Source organism: Typopeltis vanoorti, chromosome 11 (genome assembly GCF_054136105.1).
Source record: "Typopeltis vanoorti isolate ZY-2024b chromosome 11, IOZ_Tvanoo_1.0, whole genome shotgun sequence".
Classification (NCBI taxonomy): Eukaryota; Metazoa; Arthropoda; class Arachnida; order Uropygi; family Thelyphonidae; genus Typopeltis; species Typopeltis vanoorti.
In genome coordinates, this window is record NC_143559.1 from 134,555,542 (window position 1) to 134,575,359 (window position 19,818).

A 19,818-nucleotide genomic window follows, 5' to 3' on the forward strand; every position below is an offset into this window, starting at 1 on the left:
AAGAGGAAGAGAAGGAGGTTTGGTGCATTTGCACATTTAAGGGATGCTGAGCACTGCTGCTCTTGTATTAACAGGCGCAACTGAAAGTGAAGGAATAATAGTTGCAAGTTCACCGGAGCAGTGACCACGAAGAGCCTGTAGAATAGATACAATGCTGAAACACTGCATCTATGAGATAGAGGTTTAAGTGAATCTGTGAGAGAGAGATCATCAATGAGCTTTATTGCTTTTCTGTGGACACTGTCAAGGATTTTAAGGGAAGTTTTAGGTGCACTACCCAAATATTTTGAGCAGTACTCTAGGTGTGGGCAGATTTGGGATTTGCATATAGTTCAGAGTTGGCTGGATGTAAAATATCCTTTTGAATGAAAGAGAATGCCTAGTTTCTTGGATGATGATGAGTATTGATGTAATGTGTTTATGCCAGGAGAGACTGAAGGTAAACAGTCCAAGCAGAGAGAGATCTTGTCTGTTACTGAGAGTAAGGGTAGGTGAACTGACATCTCTTTTGCGAAAAAAAAAGACAAGGCTAATTTGTTGGCATTGAACATGCTCCATTGAAGGATAGTATGAAGATGTCAGAGTACTGCATGGTCTGTCGAATGAGTAGGATGAGTGGAGAGTACTGTTGTCTGCAAAGATGTGGATAAGATTAGTAGTAATTTGTGAGTAGGCTGTTTATGAATTAGAGAAAGGGAGTAGGTGATAAGACAGAGCATTGAGGCTCTTTGGCATTGATGGTGAAGCTCAGAGAAGAAGCCATATCCCATGACTCACAGAGAACAACCAGAGAGAAAGCTGGCTAGCCAATTACAGAGGATTGCAGAGAGACCAAAGGGTGGCAATTTGTTGAGTAGGCCATGATTCCACACATTGTCAAAGGCTTTGGAAATATCAAGGGTAACAGCACAAGTTTCTCAGAACCTTTCCATGGTACATGTCCTTTGGTGGGTGATGTAAGCTAGAAGGTCAGCTGTGGATCATGAATGGTGGAATCTGTGCTGGTGGTTGCTGATTATTTGGTAGTTTGATGATTGACTTCTATTATTCTTCTTGGGAATAGGATGGATATGAGATTGCTTCCATACATTGGGATAAGTACCAGATATGTATAGTAGATTGTAGAGAGGATGCAGTTTTTGTCAAAAAACTAAAGGAGGCATACGGTGCTTGGATTCTAGTATGATAGGAAGTGATTTCCCTTTCTCATCAATGCAGGAATTTGAGAAAAAAGAGTAATGCCAGGAGGTCAGTTTTATCTTTGAATGAAGTAACAGTGGTGCCATCAGGATGAAATTAGGGGGTGGAAGTGCAGGAAAGCAGAAATTGCACCCAGTGGCCTTAGCGAGGGATCAGAAGGCATGGCTTCCATTTGGACGGGATGCAAGTTTGTTTAGTTGTTGGCCTTTATGAAGTCAGATTTTGATATGCTGATGACTGATTTGCATATATTGTCTTTTGGTTTAGGCAGAGTTTAAAGTTGTAGTTCTTGAAGCAGGCCACTTGCGGTAAGTTGTATTTTTTTCTTTGACTGCTTTGGTACACTTTTGGTTGAACCAGGATTTGGAAAGTGGACGAGAATTATGCTTTGAATTGGAGATGAATAATTTCTATAACTTGTTCACAGCAGGTGTTAGGGTCAGATGATGGAAACAATAGTCATACTAAGGAAAGTAGGAGTAGAAATTCCAGAGGTCATCCCAATTGGTTTCTTTGTAGTGCCAGAGGACACAAGGAGTGAGTGGGTGCAGGGCATTCTATGAGAGAAGACTTGTACAAGATTGTGAACTGAGTTACTGAGAGGAGAGGTGGCCTATATGATGTGTATCTTGAAGGAGAACTGGTCAAAATGAGATCCATAGTATTTGGAGAGCAAAGTAGGTTATCTGTAATTTGATTAGGTAGGTGTACGATTTGTGTTAGGTCATTATTTACAGCAAAGACTTCTGCTTCTTGTCCAGCTTGGTCACTGGTGTTGGAATTGTGGACATTGAGGTTGTTCAGGAAGATGACCTCACTATCTGGCATTTTTTAAAATTATTATTTTTTTATTTTTATTCACACGAAAGGTCACAAGACCTATAGCACATCAATGTCATATGTGTGGGCAATAGCTGGATTGTAGTTGGTTGAGTTTCATGGAAAGGAGTGTGAAGAGGTTAGGATGGTTACCAGTGTTTGGGGACTAGTAAATGCAACAAATGAATGTCTAAATAGGGCAAGGAAACCATTAGTCAGAGAATGTCAGAAGCAGGGAATTCTAAATTAGTCATTCTCTGGTGGGCTTTATTGGATTTCACAAAGGCACAGGTGCCACCCTTGTAGCAAAAAGAATTTTGAAGTGTATAGTTTGGGCACTGGATGTGGACTGTAGGAGATGAAGTTGCAAGCTGGCATTTTTTTAAATTATTATTCACACACGAAAGGTCACAAGACCTATAGCACATCAGTGCCGTATGTGTAGGCAAAAGGAATAGAAGAAGGAGGAATCTGTTCACATTTTGCATGAACAGCTGAGGGTTGTAATCTTTGGGAAAGATTCCTAAGAAAGAAGTAAATGGAACAAAAGATGAGGCAGTGAAGTTGGTTTGGAGAATTTCCAGATGGACTGTAAAACAGTGTTGGTTAGCAATGGCTCTTGTTGTAATGATTTTGAAGAAGAGTGGAGAAATAATCGTGACCAATTCAGCTGAGCATTATCCATGAAAGTATTCATAGAAGACGCACAAGGAAGGAACTAAACATCTTTGAGAGAGGAATTGAAGTGGATTTGTGAGAAAATGAGATCATTAATTAGTCAGATTGTCCTCTTCTGAATGGAAATGAGCAGTCTTAGAGAGGATTTTGACACCACCCCAAATATGGGAGCAGTATTCCATGGCAGGATGGATTTGGGCTTTGTATAGAGTTGGCAGGTAAAGGAGCGTCTTGTGCAAAAAAGTACACCAAGTAGAAAGCTATATTTGAAATGTGATTGTACCAGGAAAGATCGGAGGTGCAGGTTAGTCCAAGAAGAGAAATCTGATCATGTTTGGATATCACAGTATTACTGAAGGTAAGGGAGAGGGAAGTGAAATTAGACAGAACTGTGTTTTAGTAGCATTGAAGTTTACAAAGTTGTCCTTGCACCACTGTAATATAGCTAGGAGATATTAGTTCAGGTCCGTGGTTGTGGTAGATCAGGATTCAGACTCTTTAGTATTGAAGTTACTACTTAAAGTGTATATATGCAAGTGTTTAAAATAAATGTATTTCTTTAACCTAAAGTGCATGAGTCTGTTGTTTTCTGAGATTTGAATTACCACTTATTAAATCTTCGGACCTGTATAAGTAAAGGGGGAATCCATTTTTATAAGAAAAAAAGAGGGGAGCCACGACTGCAAATCACGTGATCCCTTTGTTATTTTAGAGATGTCTAATTGTGTATCAGAATTCAATTGCCAGCTGGCGCAGTCGTTTTAAACAATTATAAATTTGTCGGCAACGGAATAGCTGATATCCTAAAGTGATAAATAATAGTAACTTAGAATATAAATCTACAAGAGAAATGGATATAACAATCTGCTCAGAAGTGTGCCCTTGTTTTCAGTCAAATTCTCTATTTCCATCTCCTTGCTTTTCCCCTTTCCTGTGACTAAGTTACTATCTACACTCTTAACTGTAATGGGATCAATCTTAGATTGAGTTTCACTCATGGGGTCTTTTCTACTTTCCTTCAGTTCTGTCTTCTTCCCGCATTGGGTTTCGCAGAGCGAGGGTTTGTCTTCCTCTTCTTGGCATTCAAACTTCTGATCCTTCATTCTGTCATCCTTTCTTCCACTGAACTGAACACCCGCCTTGGGATAGTCACAAGAGAATCCGTGTTTCTTTAAGAAATCTTCACCTAAAATCATTTCCATGCGTGAGCGCGAGTTCTTGGGCAGAACGAGGAAGTTATTCCAGGCATGTAGGCCCAATCCTACCAATTCTATCTTTAACCTCGCACGTTTTTGGGCATAAGTCACAGAGGAGGATATCCCTAAGAGTTTAATGGGCTTCCTCAATCTCTTAGTTCTCTTAATTTCATGCAGGTACCCAGTTCCCTGATGCAGTTCTCAGATATTGTAGAAACCTGAGAGCCGGGGTCTAAGAGTGCGTCAATACCCTTTCTGCCTATTCTTGTTATTACGTTTATCCCTGTGAATTTTTTTTCTCCCCTTTCAAATGGTTTGGCACAAATGTGAGATGTAGCCTTAGGTTGGTGCCTGACTCTTGAGGTTCCTTGTGCAGTAAAGCAGTCGCGAGCAATGTGTCCTAATTTATTACATCGGTAACACCTAGGGATCTCTCGGCGGAAATCTCGTTTAACCTCTCTGTCTAAAGACAAAGGAGAGTTCGATCCACTTTGGGCAGACATTTCTGTTAACCTTTCCATCAGGGACTCTAACTTATCGAGTACTGGCTGTTGTAACCTTTTTACTTCTCGATGAATGAGATCAGTTACCTTTTCTTCCTGGACCATTTGAGAACTCTGACTGTTGGAAGGATTTATTGTCAACTGACTGATTACTACGTCAAATCATTCCATGAGCAGCTGTTGTAACTTTTCAACTTCCTGTCTGACCAAGGAGCGGACTTCATTGAAGTTACATACATCAATATCGACCTTGCAGACTGATTCCGTTTTTTTTTCTTTCTATATTTTCTTTCACTTCTCGACATTTCTCCATTTCTTTTTCTCTCCCTTTCCTTCTTTGACTCGGGCATCTGTTATCTTCTTTGCTATCCTTCACAACATTTATGTGGCTTGCAGTGGCTGTGGATTAGATGTCCCCAAGTAGTTGTTCGCTCTCTCTCTATGGCGGCATCATGGCATTCTTTTAGGTTGGATATCCCCTTTGCAAACGCCACCTCCTTTAGTTCTTGTCTCAAGCCTACTCTGAAAAGTTGGAACACGGTCCACTCCAAATGGCATTTCTCCACCTCATGTACACTCAGTGTGTTAGCACACGTGAGTAACCTATTATAATATTCAGGGATGCTTTCCTTTTCCTTCTGTTTTATACCCTGGAGCTTCCAGAGGTTTGGTCCCACGGTTTTGGTATTTGAAAATTGTGAGATTAGGATTTGCCTGAACCTCTGGTAGTCCATCGTATTTTTCAATAGTGGGGAGGAGTAGAAGAAACTTTTTGCCCTTCCAGTCAACTTGCTGTGGAGCAGAATAAGCAACTGGAAGTCACTCCATCGCCCTATTTTCCTAAGTTCCTCTATGTAATCAAAAAATTCCCCCACATTGTCTGATTCTTAGCCAGAGAATTGAGGAAAAATTTGTTGGGGGTTTATGCTTTTGAAAAACTCTGGGTCGCTCATCTTGGTTGATGTTGGTAGGGACATACTTATCCTTTCAGATTAATACACTCTGTTATTAACTCAAAAATTCACTATTATATTTTCAATCTTATTTCAATCTTCTGAGTTCTGTTTCTGAGATTGAGACCAACTTATCGTGCACTTTGATTTTTTTTTTTTCAAGCACATCCTGTCGACTGCTGCGCCATTGTTATATCGATTTCTCTCGTAGATTTATATTCTAAGTTACTATTATTTATCACTTTAGGATATCAGCTATTCCATTGCCGATAAATTTATAATTGTTTAAAACGACTGCGCCAGCCGGCAATTGAATTCTGATACACAATTAGACAGCTCTAAAATAACAAAGGGATCACGTGATTTGCAGTCGTGGCTCCCCTCTTTCTTTCTTTCTTACGAAAATGGATTCCCACTTATACAGGTCCGAAGGTTTAATAAGTGGTAATTCAAATCTCAGAAAACAACAGACTCTTGAACTTTGGGTTAAAGAAATACATTTATTTTAAACACTTGCACATATACACTTTAAGTAGTAACTTCAATACTAAAGAGTCTGAACTCCCCCCCCCTTTAGTTTAAGATATCCAAAATTTCTACTCCTAATTTTAATCTAACAATCCCACACCCTTTTTGTATTATTATATTCAGACTCGATTATTCCACACAGAGTTACTCAGTGCTCACATATAAAAAAACACATGCACATAGTTATATATAATCCTTGTTATAGCATATCAGATGCAATCCGTCTTGTATTTTAACATGGGATAATATTCTTATTTGTGCCCAAGCTTTATCCTCCCCAACTTAGTTAATATTCAAGCTAATATTTAACATAATATCATAAAGTTTCTTCCTAATAAACAGTTCGAAGGTTTGGTTCCTTCCTCAGCATAAGCTTAGAGTGGCACCAGCTTATTTGACATAGACAGACTAGTCCAAAATCAGTCCTTTAGCCATCATATGAAAGTTAAATGTGTGGAGCTCCTAAATTCCTTGGTTCCTATTCCTTTCTTGGTTACTATTCTAAAATGAGTATGAAAACTTGTACATTACCATCCTTGTCTTTTCACAGAGTTGCTGGGGCTTCCTTACGATTACACTTCCGTGTTTTCTCATGGCATCAGCGGCTTACTTCTATTATCTTCGAAAGTTTGCGCTCTCGCTGACTACACGTTGGCATAACTAACCAACAGCTCTTTACTGGAATTCCGACCTCATTCCTTTGGTGACTATACTTGACACGGCACAACAGCAACCGGGAGATTGTTGCTGGGCACCGGCGGCAAGCTTCCGCAGCTATCCAATACTTGGATGGGAACGCAGGAACAGAAAACAAGAGAGCGATTTGAATCTCGTGCCGGACCTTATATTGCAAAGTGCGAGTGCCCTCTCTCCATGACTACGTCATGCTCATAGCTGCGGTCGATTGGTCACCGCAACTCCGAACTGTTTTGACATGGTTCTAATACATAGATCATCTTATATACATCTAATAACAACATTTCAGTACTGAGACATAATTTTCCCTTGCTAATTTCACACAGACATTATCAACTTTAAATATAGATTTCCCAAAGTTACTTAATATCTACAACCTCAGTTGGTTAGACATACCTCTGAGTGAACATATGTACACTATCCTTTTAGCTCTTCTTCTGGAGGCATAAGTATGTCCTTATCCTTAGATCTAATCGTTACCGTGTGTTGGGTCAGAAACAGGATGACTCACCAATAGTGAATCAGCACTTTTTCCGACACAGCAACGCACACATGATCCTGAAATTCAAGTATTTTTACATAACATAATCAAACCCATCTGCAATCAAGTAATTTTTCATGCAAAGGAAAATTATCAACAGATTGGTCCTGCACTTTTCACTGCCCTTCTCATCACTGATCAAACTTTGATCCAGAGTGAAATGTAGTTATTTTTCATAATTTCTCCTTAAGAATGATGTGTTCATGATTTGGTCTTCTACAGTATAAGAACCTTAATCTTTTAACAGTTAATAGCATTTACTATTAAATTATTTCATCACTGAGAAAGAAACAGGCTTTCATACCTTTTGAGACTGTCTCATTATCCATTAGAGCTTGCTGGAATTCTTCTAAGTAGGAGCCTCTGTAGCTCAGTCAGTTTTCATGATGTATTTGGTTAGAAAGACCCGAGTTCGAATCCTTCTGGGACATGAAGAACCTTTATCAGAGCTTTTCACCTGAAGGTGAAATATGGAGATAGAAGGCTTTTTCATCTCTCAGAACAGGAAAACCTGTCATTAGAACACATGAATTAACATACATACATAATACATTGGCCTCATAGCCTGAGTTGCTTCAGTCATAAATCTAAATAAACCGAACCAAACCCTCTTATATTCTGTGTAAATATATTAATTTTTCAATGTGTATGCCAAGCTCTCTCTCTCTTATCCATCTTCAAATTACCATACCTTCAGTTAACCAAAGCTTGAATGAGTTTGCATGCCATCTAATTCTGGTATAGTACCATGTAACAGTACCTTCAGTTAATCTTATCCTCAATTATCTGATCAAATTGATTTGCATCATGTGATCAGATAATTGAGGAATTACTGTATTAATGAAAACTGCTTTTGATGTTTCTTTTGCCTATGAATTATAATAACTAAGCAATTTAGTAGAAACATTTAAATGAGTAAATTTCTAAATTCAAATGTATTTTTTAATTGCAGATATTTCTGATTGATCCTGGCCATTTTCGAAAAATAGATGAGATTGTAAGGAGTGAGACAAAAAGTAAAGGACAGCTGGAAGTAATTAGCTTAAAAGAAGTTCAAGAAGGAGATGAAATATTAGAATAACATTTGTATCACTGTAATAGATTATAAATAAATTTGTAAAGCTGTTTTTAATGTCTCCTTAGTGTGAGTTAAGATTTTTGAAAGATGAAATTTATTATTTAACCTCCATTGAGCTACAAGTCTCACTGGATGGTTTTCATTTTTTCTTGCCTGCCATACCTTATTCTTAAATTAATTCATCATCATTGTATTCTGTTATCCTTTCAGCTGATCTACAGTACTTATCCTCCACTTTATGTGAAAAATGCAGTACCTCATGCAAATACGATTGTACACAGGGTATTTGAATTTTCCATGTGAACTCTCATTCACTTATGATCTGTCTTATTTTCTGCCATCTAGTCGTTTTCAACTCTTGGTGATCTGAACAAAGCCTCTCCATCCTACTTAGCCTCCTGTCCCTTCTTTCAGCAATTGTAAGTTCTTTTGTGTTGTCCATCCAACTCTTTTGCAGTCTTCTTCTCATTCTCTTAATTTTCCCCAGCATAACTGCCTTTTCCAAAGATTCATTAGCTTGCATAATATGTCCAAAGTACATCAACTTCTGTTTAGATATCATCACCTCCAAGGAGCATTCTGTCTTTATACTCCCTAAAACCCTGTTATTGTCCATGAGATTCTTAATAGTATCTTCCACGCACACAATTCAAATGAATCAGTTCACTTTCTATCTTTCTTCTTAATAATCCAGCTTTCACATCCATACATCACTACTTGAAATTACCATTGCTTTGACAATTCTAACTTTCATAGTCTTACTCATACCTCTATCTTTTATAATTTTTGTCAGATTTAATGTAGTTTTTTTCCCCCATGACTATCGTTTTAATTTCATCTTCACGTTTACCATCTTTTCTAATTCCCGGTAAATCATAACTTTCAATTATCTCTATTTTATTTCCCTCTATTATAAGTTCTAAACTGCCAGAAGCCATCACTTTTATTTTCCATCTTATCAATAGAATCAACTACTGCAGATCTTCCTTAGTTTCTACTATGAGAGCATATCCTAAATTATTTTTTGCTACCAATCTTAATTCTCGCTGGATCTTTGTCTAAGTTTAGCCATTCTCATGATATATTTTTCTTTCTTTTTTTAATCTTTCCCTCTTTTACCTTAACGGTGTTGAGGGTTTCTATTCCTTATAACTGCAACCATTGTATGAGGATAGGGTGGTTGGCCCTATGCCTGCTGGTGTATCCTATGTCTGTAGAAGTATTGAGTTCTCAAGGCTGGTTTGTCTGTTTGTGGGAGGGAAACCCTACAGTCTACTCCCAAGACCAATTAACTTGGCTGTGTCAGAGAAAGATCCTAAGCTCCTCACATCAGTGACAGGAATTGAACTCAGGACCTTCCTTTCTGAGGCATATGGTTATGAAGCGCATAGCCACTTGGCTAACCTCACGGACCTCATAATATATTCATTATAAATATTAAAAAGATAGGGCGACAGTATACAACCCTGCCATTCCCTGTTTTCCACCTGAACGCTGTTTCTCCAAAGACCTTTTTACTGAAGCTTCTCAATTGTCATACAGCTCTCTTATCAAGAGAATTAGATGCTCAGTAAGAAAGATTTTGATTACATGGATCACAACAGACTGAGGATCCATGCAATGAAAAGCTTTCTTATTAATAAAACAAATGATTACTTGTTGGATCACTTTCAGCATAACTTTAATGTAAAATTAAAGTCATGCTGAAATCTCTGGGATTTGATTTTTTTTCCTTTTTTTTTTCGAATTAAGATGATAGTGATGTTTTCCAATCTCTAGGCCAAAATATTTTCTTTCAAACCTGTTGATAGATGTCAGTCAATATGGCCAACTTCTTTATGGAGACCTTTTAAGAAAAGCCTTAAACTCTACCCCACATAAATCCACTATTTAGCTATGCTACGTGGATGATGCGTTTGTTTTTTGGCTGCATGGCCTGGATACACTCCACAATTTCTCAACACTTAAACAATCAATGCCCCAGGATCCAGTTTACTTTGGAAAAGGGAAACAAAAACAGTTTCCCTTTCTTAGATACTGATTACATGTCAACCTTCTCTGTTTACAGAAAACCTACACATACAGGTAGATACATTCGCCAGCAGTCATTCTCCCCTTCCAACAATATGGGATTATAAAAACCCTATATAACAGAATAAAATTAATCAGTTCAGATCATAATGCCCTAACTACTGAACTTCACCATATCCTTAACACCTTCTTAGCCAATGGCTACAATTTCCAAAAAATATTAAAACCAGTTAACCTTTCCCCCCTTCATAACAGAGATTACTCTAAATTTATCACTATTCCTTATATCTGTGGTACATCTGAAAAACTAACAAAAATCTTAAGGAAATATGACCTCACAACTCATTGCAAACCATTTAAAAAATTGGCATCTCTTATCTGCTCCACCAAAGACCAGCCACTTCCCTAGACCTACCTGGAGTATACCAGGTCCCTTGTAATTGTAAACTGTCCTACTATTGGATGTTGTGTGTGCAATCATTGTGAATGAATTCAAGTATAAATATGATAGCTGGTTTGTGTAGTATGTGGCCTCCCTCGATGAGTCTCTCATAATAATATTGCCAAACAGGCAGGACAGCCGATGTCAGTATATCTGAACAAAAGGACTACATCCAGTTTCACCAATACAGCTACTTAGGACTTGCTGACCATGCATTGGACATCCACCAACAGAATATGCTGGAAGGAGTCGCTTTATTAAACTGTAGCAACCTACAAGTGTGAACGATTATTCCTTGAATCAGCCTCAGCTCTGAAAAATTCCCAAACCTCAACAAATCTGGGTGCATGAGACTGCCCCAAATTTAGGAAGCTTGTATTCTTAGAACATCAGCCCAGTGGCCAAGACAACCCAATTTAGCCTGCTAGGGATCACTTAAGGACTCCAGGACAGACTTCATTTGCCTTTCTCATTTGCTTAATGTTAGTGCCTGCATGCACATATCATTGTTTTGTGATCCATGATCACACATTGCCAAAATATAGGTAATTATTAAAGTTTTTATAATTAATAACATAGTTAGTCATTTCCTGAAATTTAAAAAAATTAGAATTATGTCTAACCAACGTATAAGCCTATCTACAAGAGTCAGTTAATATATCTGCAGCTGCTCTCAATAATTCCACTGACACTGTTTGCTTTTGGCATCTGTTCCATTGCTGATATTGCTTCACTTTTCATTATCATGGGTTCCTCAACAAATTCTCTCCCTTCAAATTTTCCTTCAATATCTTTCTTGTACATCTTTCTTGTACAAATCCTCTACATATGCTTTTCTTTTTCATTTTTCTTCTTCCATCAAACATTTTTGCGAATTAGTTTTTACAACTTCTAATCTAGGGATTATCTTCCTTGTAATTTCATTTATCTTTCTGAACAGATCTCTTCTACCTGTAATACTGCTTTCTTCAGTTTCCTTGCTCCTTTTGTTCAGATGGTTTCTCTCTCCTAGCATGTCTGTAAATTGTAAAGAAAAGGCTAGACACAACTGTCAGTTGTGTCTAGCCTTTTCTTTATTTCTCTGAAGTTTCATTTTTCTTTTTACCTCTGTTATTTGAATAGCTTCTTCTGACAGCCATTTACAATATTTTTTTCTTGTTGCTTTACTTATTCTTCTTTGCTTTTTCCATTACTGTACATTTTGTTTTTTCCACAGTTTTTCTAATTCTCTTCCTATCCTCTCCAAACTTTATCGTTTCTTTCTGACTTGTACGTTAAATGCTTCATTTATAAGATTTGAATCAAATGAATACTTTCTTCTGAAAACCACGGAAAGCAATGTCGCAAGAGTTGAATATTTTGCAGAGAAAGATGTCACATGGTCTAACTGATGATCTGGCCTAACTTATCATTTAAAAATTCCTTCTTCACGATGGTTCCTCTAGTTCGAGATAATTTTCTCACCAGTGTTTCGAAACCGAAGAACAAATATCGCGACTGCAGGAACTGCGATACGAAGAAGCCGAATCCAAGAATATCATATGAACTCAAATATCAGTTACATTTAAAAAAAAAAAAAAAAGATACTCACGGGGTTTTATGAGCGAAATGAAACCAGAATGTCAAGGGATAAAAGATATAGAACTCTTATTTTCCTTAGAACTGGTGACAACAGAAGAACCTGAACTGTTGCATAACCCTTTTGATTATAAGAAATTACAAAACGAGTGCAACATCTACAAAAACTTTCGAACAAATGATAGAATTCCATCAGTTAATACCTGAAACGAAATGCATTAATTGAGTACAAAAATATACATGTCAATTTTATATAAAAAAAATCTCCGCCAAATGACTGGCGTTTTTTAATTCATTGTGCATTCTATCTATCTTTATATGCCTCTTCATTATATGAAGCAGAAGATATATAAATAGTGTTACTTTTCAATCAGTCTAACATATATCAAAAATTAAATAAATGTAGATTAATTAATATAAATAGAAATTAATCAGTACATACATAAACCAAATTTATATAATAAAATCTTATTATATAAATTATATAAATATTAGTAATTTTATTCACGAAAAGCAGGATTACAATATATATATATATATATATATATATATATCGGAAAATTAATAAATATAAATGATAAGATATTTCTGTCTTAGTCAAAAATATTATAATCATATTCAAAAATGAACGTGCATTAAAAAACCTGGTTTTTAATAATACACCGATATTTAAAATTTCAAAACAACGTAAAATATATAATTTTTTAAATGCTATATCTTAGCTTTTGGCAATTGCCAAACGTCAGTCTTCTTCAATTCTTATGCGTTAACATGCGTCTAACTTTGCATATGACATTTTATGTCCATCACTGGAGAGTATCACTTTGGGTTGCTCTCTTGAAGACTCGTTTAATTACCTGCTGAATTTTGCATATGACATTTTATGTCCATCACTGGAGAGTATCACTTTGGGTTGCTCTCTTGAAGACTCGTTTAATTACCTGCTGAATTTTGCATATGACATTTTATGTCCATCACTGGAGAGTATCACTTTGGGTTGCTCTCTTGAAGACTCGTTTAATTACCTGCTGAAATATCATTTGATATCTTCTGCCGCATTCTTCTTCGCTGCAAATAAGTTTCCAAAGAAATAACTTTGTTTTGTTCCTTCTTTGGCAGCATCTCGACATTATTTCTTGCTTCACCTGATGCCGACGAAAACCTCCTCAGACGAGGATCTTTCCTGATAACTTCAGCTGGTAACTTTTGCAAAATATTTCGGTAATCAACTCTGCAAGAAAGTTGATGCTTAGTTACAAGGGAAGACTTTGGCAATAAAGGAATTCGATCAATATTTGCTTCAGATATCTTATTACGGCGAATTTTTCGACTGTCCTTCGTAATAGTCATGATTTCAGAATTCGATTTCGTTCTGTAAGTTTCTCCTTTTAAAAATCTACGAAGAAGAGGATCTCGTTTTGCTATTGCAGGATGCACTTTATCCAACATCATCTTGAAGCCACTTCTTGCAGGAAGATCCACTTCGACTAGTTTATACACTACTTTCGAAGACACAATTTTCTTACCTAGTTTCTAGCTCAGCTCTTTCTTACTAACAAGAGCTGCCTTCTTTGAATTATCATGTTTTACAGAACTTGTGGTAGGCCAAACAAATGCTGGGCCATTCGAAATGATCTCCTGGATTTTACGCTGTATTCTTTCGAAGGGTGATTCCACTTGGCACGTTTTCAAAGTGGAATTATTCACGCTTTCAGAAGAACAAATATACCGAGGGATAATTGCGGTAATAATTTCTTTGTATTTTTTCAAGGACAGACGTGTATTATCCCCAGTAACTTTCTTAGGTTTAACTTCAGCAGCACAAATTACTAATGTGCTAGAAACGCTAAGGCTAGTCTTTTCAGAGACGATACGATTCTATCACTTACACCTTTCTGCAGATGTCCCTCTTCTGCTTTAACCACATACATTACAGATGAACCACACTGAACCTTTCTGCTTTTTAATTCAGTGAATTTGAAAGAAGTCTGCAAAATGGCTTTTTTTGTCAGAAGATGGAAAACGATTTGTTTTCTCGCTAACTTTCTTCTGCTTAAGTTGAGCAGCACCAGTCGGAAATATAGAAAAAACGCTGAGAGGAGTATTATGAGACACGGGAGCTGTCTCATGAACGAGCCCTATGCGGATTACTATCTTTTGCTTTATCCGTGCGAATTTTCGACGGACTGCGCTGACGATTTCTACTATTAAATTCGGACGATTTGCTACTAATCTGTGAACTTGCCTTTCGATCAGCAGAAGAAACAGGATTCGATTTCACAGGAACGTTTTTAAGTTTAAAGTGAAGACTAGTGGTCTGCATACAGGAAACGTTCAGGTGAGGCTTTTCGGACACAATAGCGTTCTTATCATCGACATTTTTTTGCTTAGATGATTTGCACACACCATATGAATTTCCTTCTTGATCAGCAGATGGAATGGAAATTTTCTCTTCTTTTTTCCTCTGCAAATAACATTCCAAACTGATGGCTCTTCGAGCATTCTTTGCGGATTTTCCCCCTCATCATTTTCGGATGAATCTTCTAAGGAGCGTTTTCCTCTGGAAACAGAATTGTAATCATGTTCATGGGACGTTTCCTGACTGTATTCTTCATTTAAGCAGCACACATTCAAATGTGTGCTGCTTAAATTACGCGTAGTATCGTCTTAAATAGCAATTCTGTTTGCATCCTCCTATAGCCGAAAGGGTTTTAATTTTGATTGTTGGGGGTCGGGGGATATGAATAATAGTGATCATCATTCATTTTCCATCCGATATTTCTCTTAAGGCAAACGTTCTACTTGGAGCATAGTCGAAGTGCATTTAACAAATGCACTTCGACTAAGTGCATTTAATGTTAAATGCACTTAGTCGAAGTGCATTTAACATTACGTCTTACAGGCTATATTGTTAGAACGATAGAAAAAAAATATTTCTGATTGTTCAATAATCAAATACAGTGAAAACTAAAACCTAACGCCATGAATAAAAATTACAGCCCAAAGTGCACTCATGTAACTGTCTTTAGATAGAGGTAAGGTTAGAAAAACATGCAATAGGATTCCTTGCTTACCACCAGACAATTCAGGTCTAGCCCATCATTTCGCGATTACAAACCATACCATTGATTGGGATAGCAGCTCCATGCCTTATCTAGAAGAAGACTTCCGTTGTAGAAATTTCAAGGTAGCCGTAGGTAGTTCTCCGTTCTGGAGAAAATCTTAACAGAAACCAGGGAATGATAATAGCTGACACATGGAAAACTTTAATAAGATCGTTTAGTCTGCCAGAATTTAATTTCGCTCAAACTACAGAGCGTGCTCTACAACAGTGACTAACATAACACGCTCAATGAATGTAATGTTACGCGTTCTGTTTTAATTTTTCATTTATACGATAGTGTTTACTCCATTTTCTCTGTACTACCAGTTTGAGTTTTTCTCTTACCGTTAGAAGCCGAAGAGCCCCGTTGGCTAAACTTGTTGGCATTAGATGTTTATAAACCAATTGTCAATTAAAGATCAATATATATTTCATTTTAATTATATGTTTGAATGACCCAATATAATCTCAGCAATCGCCCAGCATTGATAGAAGTGGGAATATAAATACCAATAATACGGTCCATCCCACCACCAAGATGGAATTTTAGAAAAGCGAACTGGCAGGATTTTTCACAAGAACTGGATAAAATAGTAAGATGGATACCTGCTGTGAGTGAAAACTAAAACAGACTCATTGGAGCAGTCGTATCAACTGCGAATAAATGTATTCCAAGGAGTTTCTGAAAGGAATACATACCTGATTGGAATAAATACTGTGAAGAGCTGTACCAAGTCGTCATAGAATCTGCGGCTGTGACATAACTGACGAATCACTCCAGAAGATTGATAATGAGCGCCGAGAAATATGGATAAAAACTACAGAGGAATTAGACTTTAAAAAATCAAGTAGAATTAAAGAATTAAATCAAGTTAGATGGAAGTAACCCAATCTGTCGTAAAGATCCTTTGGTGAATCCAGATCAAATATCCTGTGGAATAACCTCGCTGTCTAGAGCCCCTCGAGAGGTTAAACGATCACTCAGAAACTTACGACAAAGTGCAGCTGACAGTTTCCAATTTTCAAGAGAATTTACCACACAGGAAATAACCGAGGCTTAAAGGAGGAGAAAACTGACAAAGCACAACAGGCTTTGATGGTATTTACCCTGAATTCATAGTAAACTGTGGAAAAAATGCTCGTCAATGGATAAAAAGATTCTTTTCTCATATTTTTTTCTCACATTGATCTCTTTCTTAGCTCCGTGTTTCTAACATGTTCCATTTTGTTGATGTTACAAATCCTGCGTTCTATTGCACGCTGAGTTATTTTGAGAGTCTCTTCTTCTTTTCTTGTCGTGTTCCATGTTTCCGATCCATATATATGTGAGAGATAGAAGAATGCCACTTTTAAATAGTTCTGCCTTCGCAGAGATGTCAAGATTTGGATCAGTAAGTGTTTCTTTTAGTCTTTTGAATGATAGCCATGCAGCTTTCTTTCTATTTGCTAGTTCTTGAGATAAATTGTTATTAATTTTTATTGTTTCTCCTAATTAATTGTAGGAGTCAACATGTTCTGTAGGGATGTTATTAATACATAGGTGACTGTCACTTGTGTAGATGTTTTTGACTAATTTTGTTTTTTCTAGATTCATTTCTAAGTTAACGTACTGCTGTCTATTTGTGTATATTTTTTCACCCATTTCTTCTAGCTCTTTTGTGTTGTGGGATATCAGTACTAGGACATCGGCAAACTTAAGGATCTGTAGTTTTTTACCATGTTTCGGATTCTGTATAGTATTATTCTGTTCATGATTTTATATATGATTGAATTGTAATTAAAAAAAAAAACTTTAGTGATGTGTTATTCGAATCAAACTTTCCCATATCATTGTTAAGGATAGGCAGTCATTCCGATTCAACAGAGCGACCGCTGAGGGTTCTTCTTCTTGGTGGTGGGTCGGCCCTGTCACTCAGCGGAACTATTGCTAAGCTAAATGATCCTTCGGGTCACTCATTGTTGGGTACCCTGAGGTATCACACGAGTTTATGGAGAGGTATTTCCGCACTTAAGCATACCTCAAGAAAGGTCGAAACCGGTCTAGGTAGTGGCCCATCCTATTATGCATAGCATCATATACCTCCGAAAGTGGGGTATACTTTGCATTATGGGGTACATAATAAGGCAAGTGATGGGAAATTATTAGCCTCTATATACGAGTAGCTCAGACGTGAAGATATTTCACCTGCAAAACTTTCTTTTGCTTACTTGGGAAAAGGGTCAAAAACCAAGTATAAAATTTCTTCGTATTTTTAACTTATATATTAATTATACATTATGCAAAATAATCAGCATAATCTTAATTATTAATATTAGAACAAGAACAACATATGCTGTAAATACATAATATATAAGCAAAAACGTATTATTAAAAATAATTGAAATCGAATGCAGAGAATGAACCATATACGAAGAACTTAATGCTGAACTTTGTAAAATAATATGTCGGAACATCCCTCAAGATGATTATTGCACGTATATATATATAAAAAGATATATTTTTTAAATATTAATAAAATTTTTTATTATTTAAAAATGTTGTTATTAATGCTATTACTACTATCAATTTTTTCTTGTTGGCTGACACAGAATGTGGTACATTTCAAGGAGTAATCACACTTCTGACCGAACGGCAAGGAGGTGCTACTACTTACGTTCTATTAGGTTATATGCACTTTCAGTGAATCAGCAAACTCAGAATACCCAAACTAAATTTACATGAGATAGTCCGGAAATTACATCACATCAAGACATACACGATAAAGTAATAATAAATCGTCAAATATTTATTACTGTGTCATCAAAAAAGAAAAAAACCATCCATTCAGTCTTGTGGGTAGCAAGTGGCAACGCCTTAGGCCGGAATAGAATACCAGCAGCAGAAATAGTACAGGTATTAGACAGTAACAACATTACTGTATTAGTAAAGCTATTTAATAAGATCTACGATACAGGCATGAGCCGTCAAGACTGGTTACAGTCGTCCTTCATCATGCTACTTAAAAAAAGCAAATGCGAAAATTTATAATGACTATGGAATGATCAGCCTAATGAGTCACGTTCTCAAAATGTTCCTGAAAATAATTCAAAAAAGAATATACAGAATATGTGAAGACACCATCAGTGATAACCAATTCGGCTTTAGAAACGGTTCAGGAACGAGAGAGGCTCTTTTCTCTTCTCAAATCTTATTCCAAAAATGTAGTGACCAAAGGATAATTTGATTACTTCTATATTTCACTTGTTGGCATTAACATTTCCATATGTGCTTTTTTCATTTCTCAACTCTTGAGAAGTGAAAAAATCTCTCCCACAAATAAGAAAGAATGAGCCATTTTTTTGTACACTAAATGGCTCATCTGGGCTGAGAAATAAAATCAACTTGACGTGCAGATTCATTTAAGCGTGTGCAAATCTTTTTATTATGTGAGAGAAGGAAACAATTTTTATAATCCAGTTACTAATTTGAAGTAGTGTTTATATTATTTCATGACGTTACACTTACTTGTTCAGGAACGATTATCTTCTTCCATGTATGATACGATGGCTAGCTGATTTGCTTGGGAGGCAGATGATAGAGTCAGCTGTAAATAGTACTAAGGTCATTAATTGCTGTGAATTTGGAATTAATTGTTCGCAGAAAATTAACAGTATAGAGAGTGGGTTAATTCACACACAGGGAGATTATAGGAGGAAGAGAGTATTGCAGTTTATGTATACTAATGCTCGAAGTATTCAGAATAAGTGCGAAGAATTTTTGTCATTACCCAGCACAACTTGGCCAAAAATTATAGGAATTAGTGAGACTTGGTTAACTAAGAATGATATAGTTATAGGGATTGAATATAAGGGGTTGATTGAATTGAATGTATTTTCAGGCAAGAGATGACAGAATGGGAGCAGGGGTTTTATAATGATAGACAGAGCATTAAAGCCAGAAAAGGTAGAAGTGCCTCAAGGTGACAGGTATGTAGAGGGCAGTTCATTCGAGGCTGTTTGGTGTGAGATAGAGATCAACGAGGCGAAATATATAATCGGTTGTTGTTATAATCCAAGGGGTATAAGGGAGAATGTAGACAGTATGTATGGGCAAATTAGCACGATGAGTGAAGGTCGAGTAATTATTATGGGGGATTTTAACTTTGGGGACATAGATTGGGGGAAGAAATGGTCACACGGAACAAAGGAAATGGAGTTTATACAGTTAAGAGATAACTTCCTGAGACAGCATGTAATGGAAGGGACAAGAGGTTCTCTGAGTGTTAGATCTGGTCATAACATCGGAGAATATATCAATAAGTAATTTAGTCACACTGTCTCCACTTGGGGAAAACGATCATGTGGTCTTGACCTGGGAGATTGCAAGATGTGCTGAACATGCTCTTAAAAAGGGTATATGTGGAATTACAAGGCTGGTGATTATGACAAGCTGAGAAGTCAGCTTTCAGAAATGCTATGGCATGAGAATTTGA

General features: G+C 36.8%; 1 protein-coding gene across 1 annotated transcript in view; it reads left to right on the top strand.

Annotated features, from left to right (window-relative positions):
- Sbds (SBDS ribosome maturation factor) overlaps positions 1–8,241 on the top strand; it is a 78,659-nt gene extending 70,418 nt beyond the window's left edge. The window contains exon 5 of the mRNA XM_090400382.1: positions 8,067–8,241. Coding sequence (XP_090256508.1) covers positions 8,067–8,195 — 129 coding nt within the window. The 3' untranslated portion in view covers positions 8,196–8,241. The remainder of the gene's footprint in view (positions 1–8,066) is intronic.
- Positions 8,242–19,818: the final 11,577 nt, after the last annotated feature.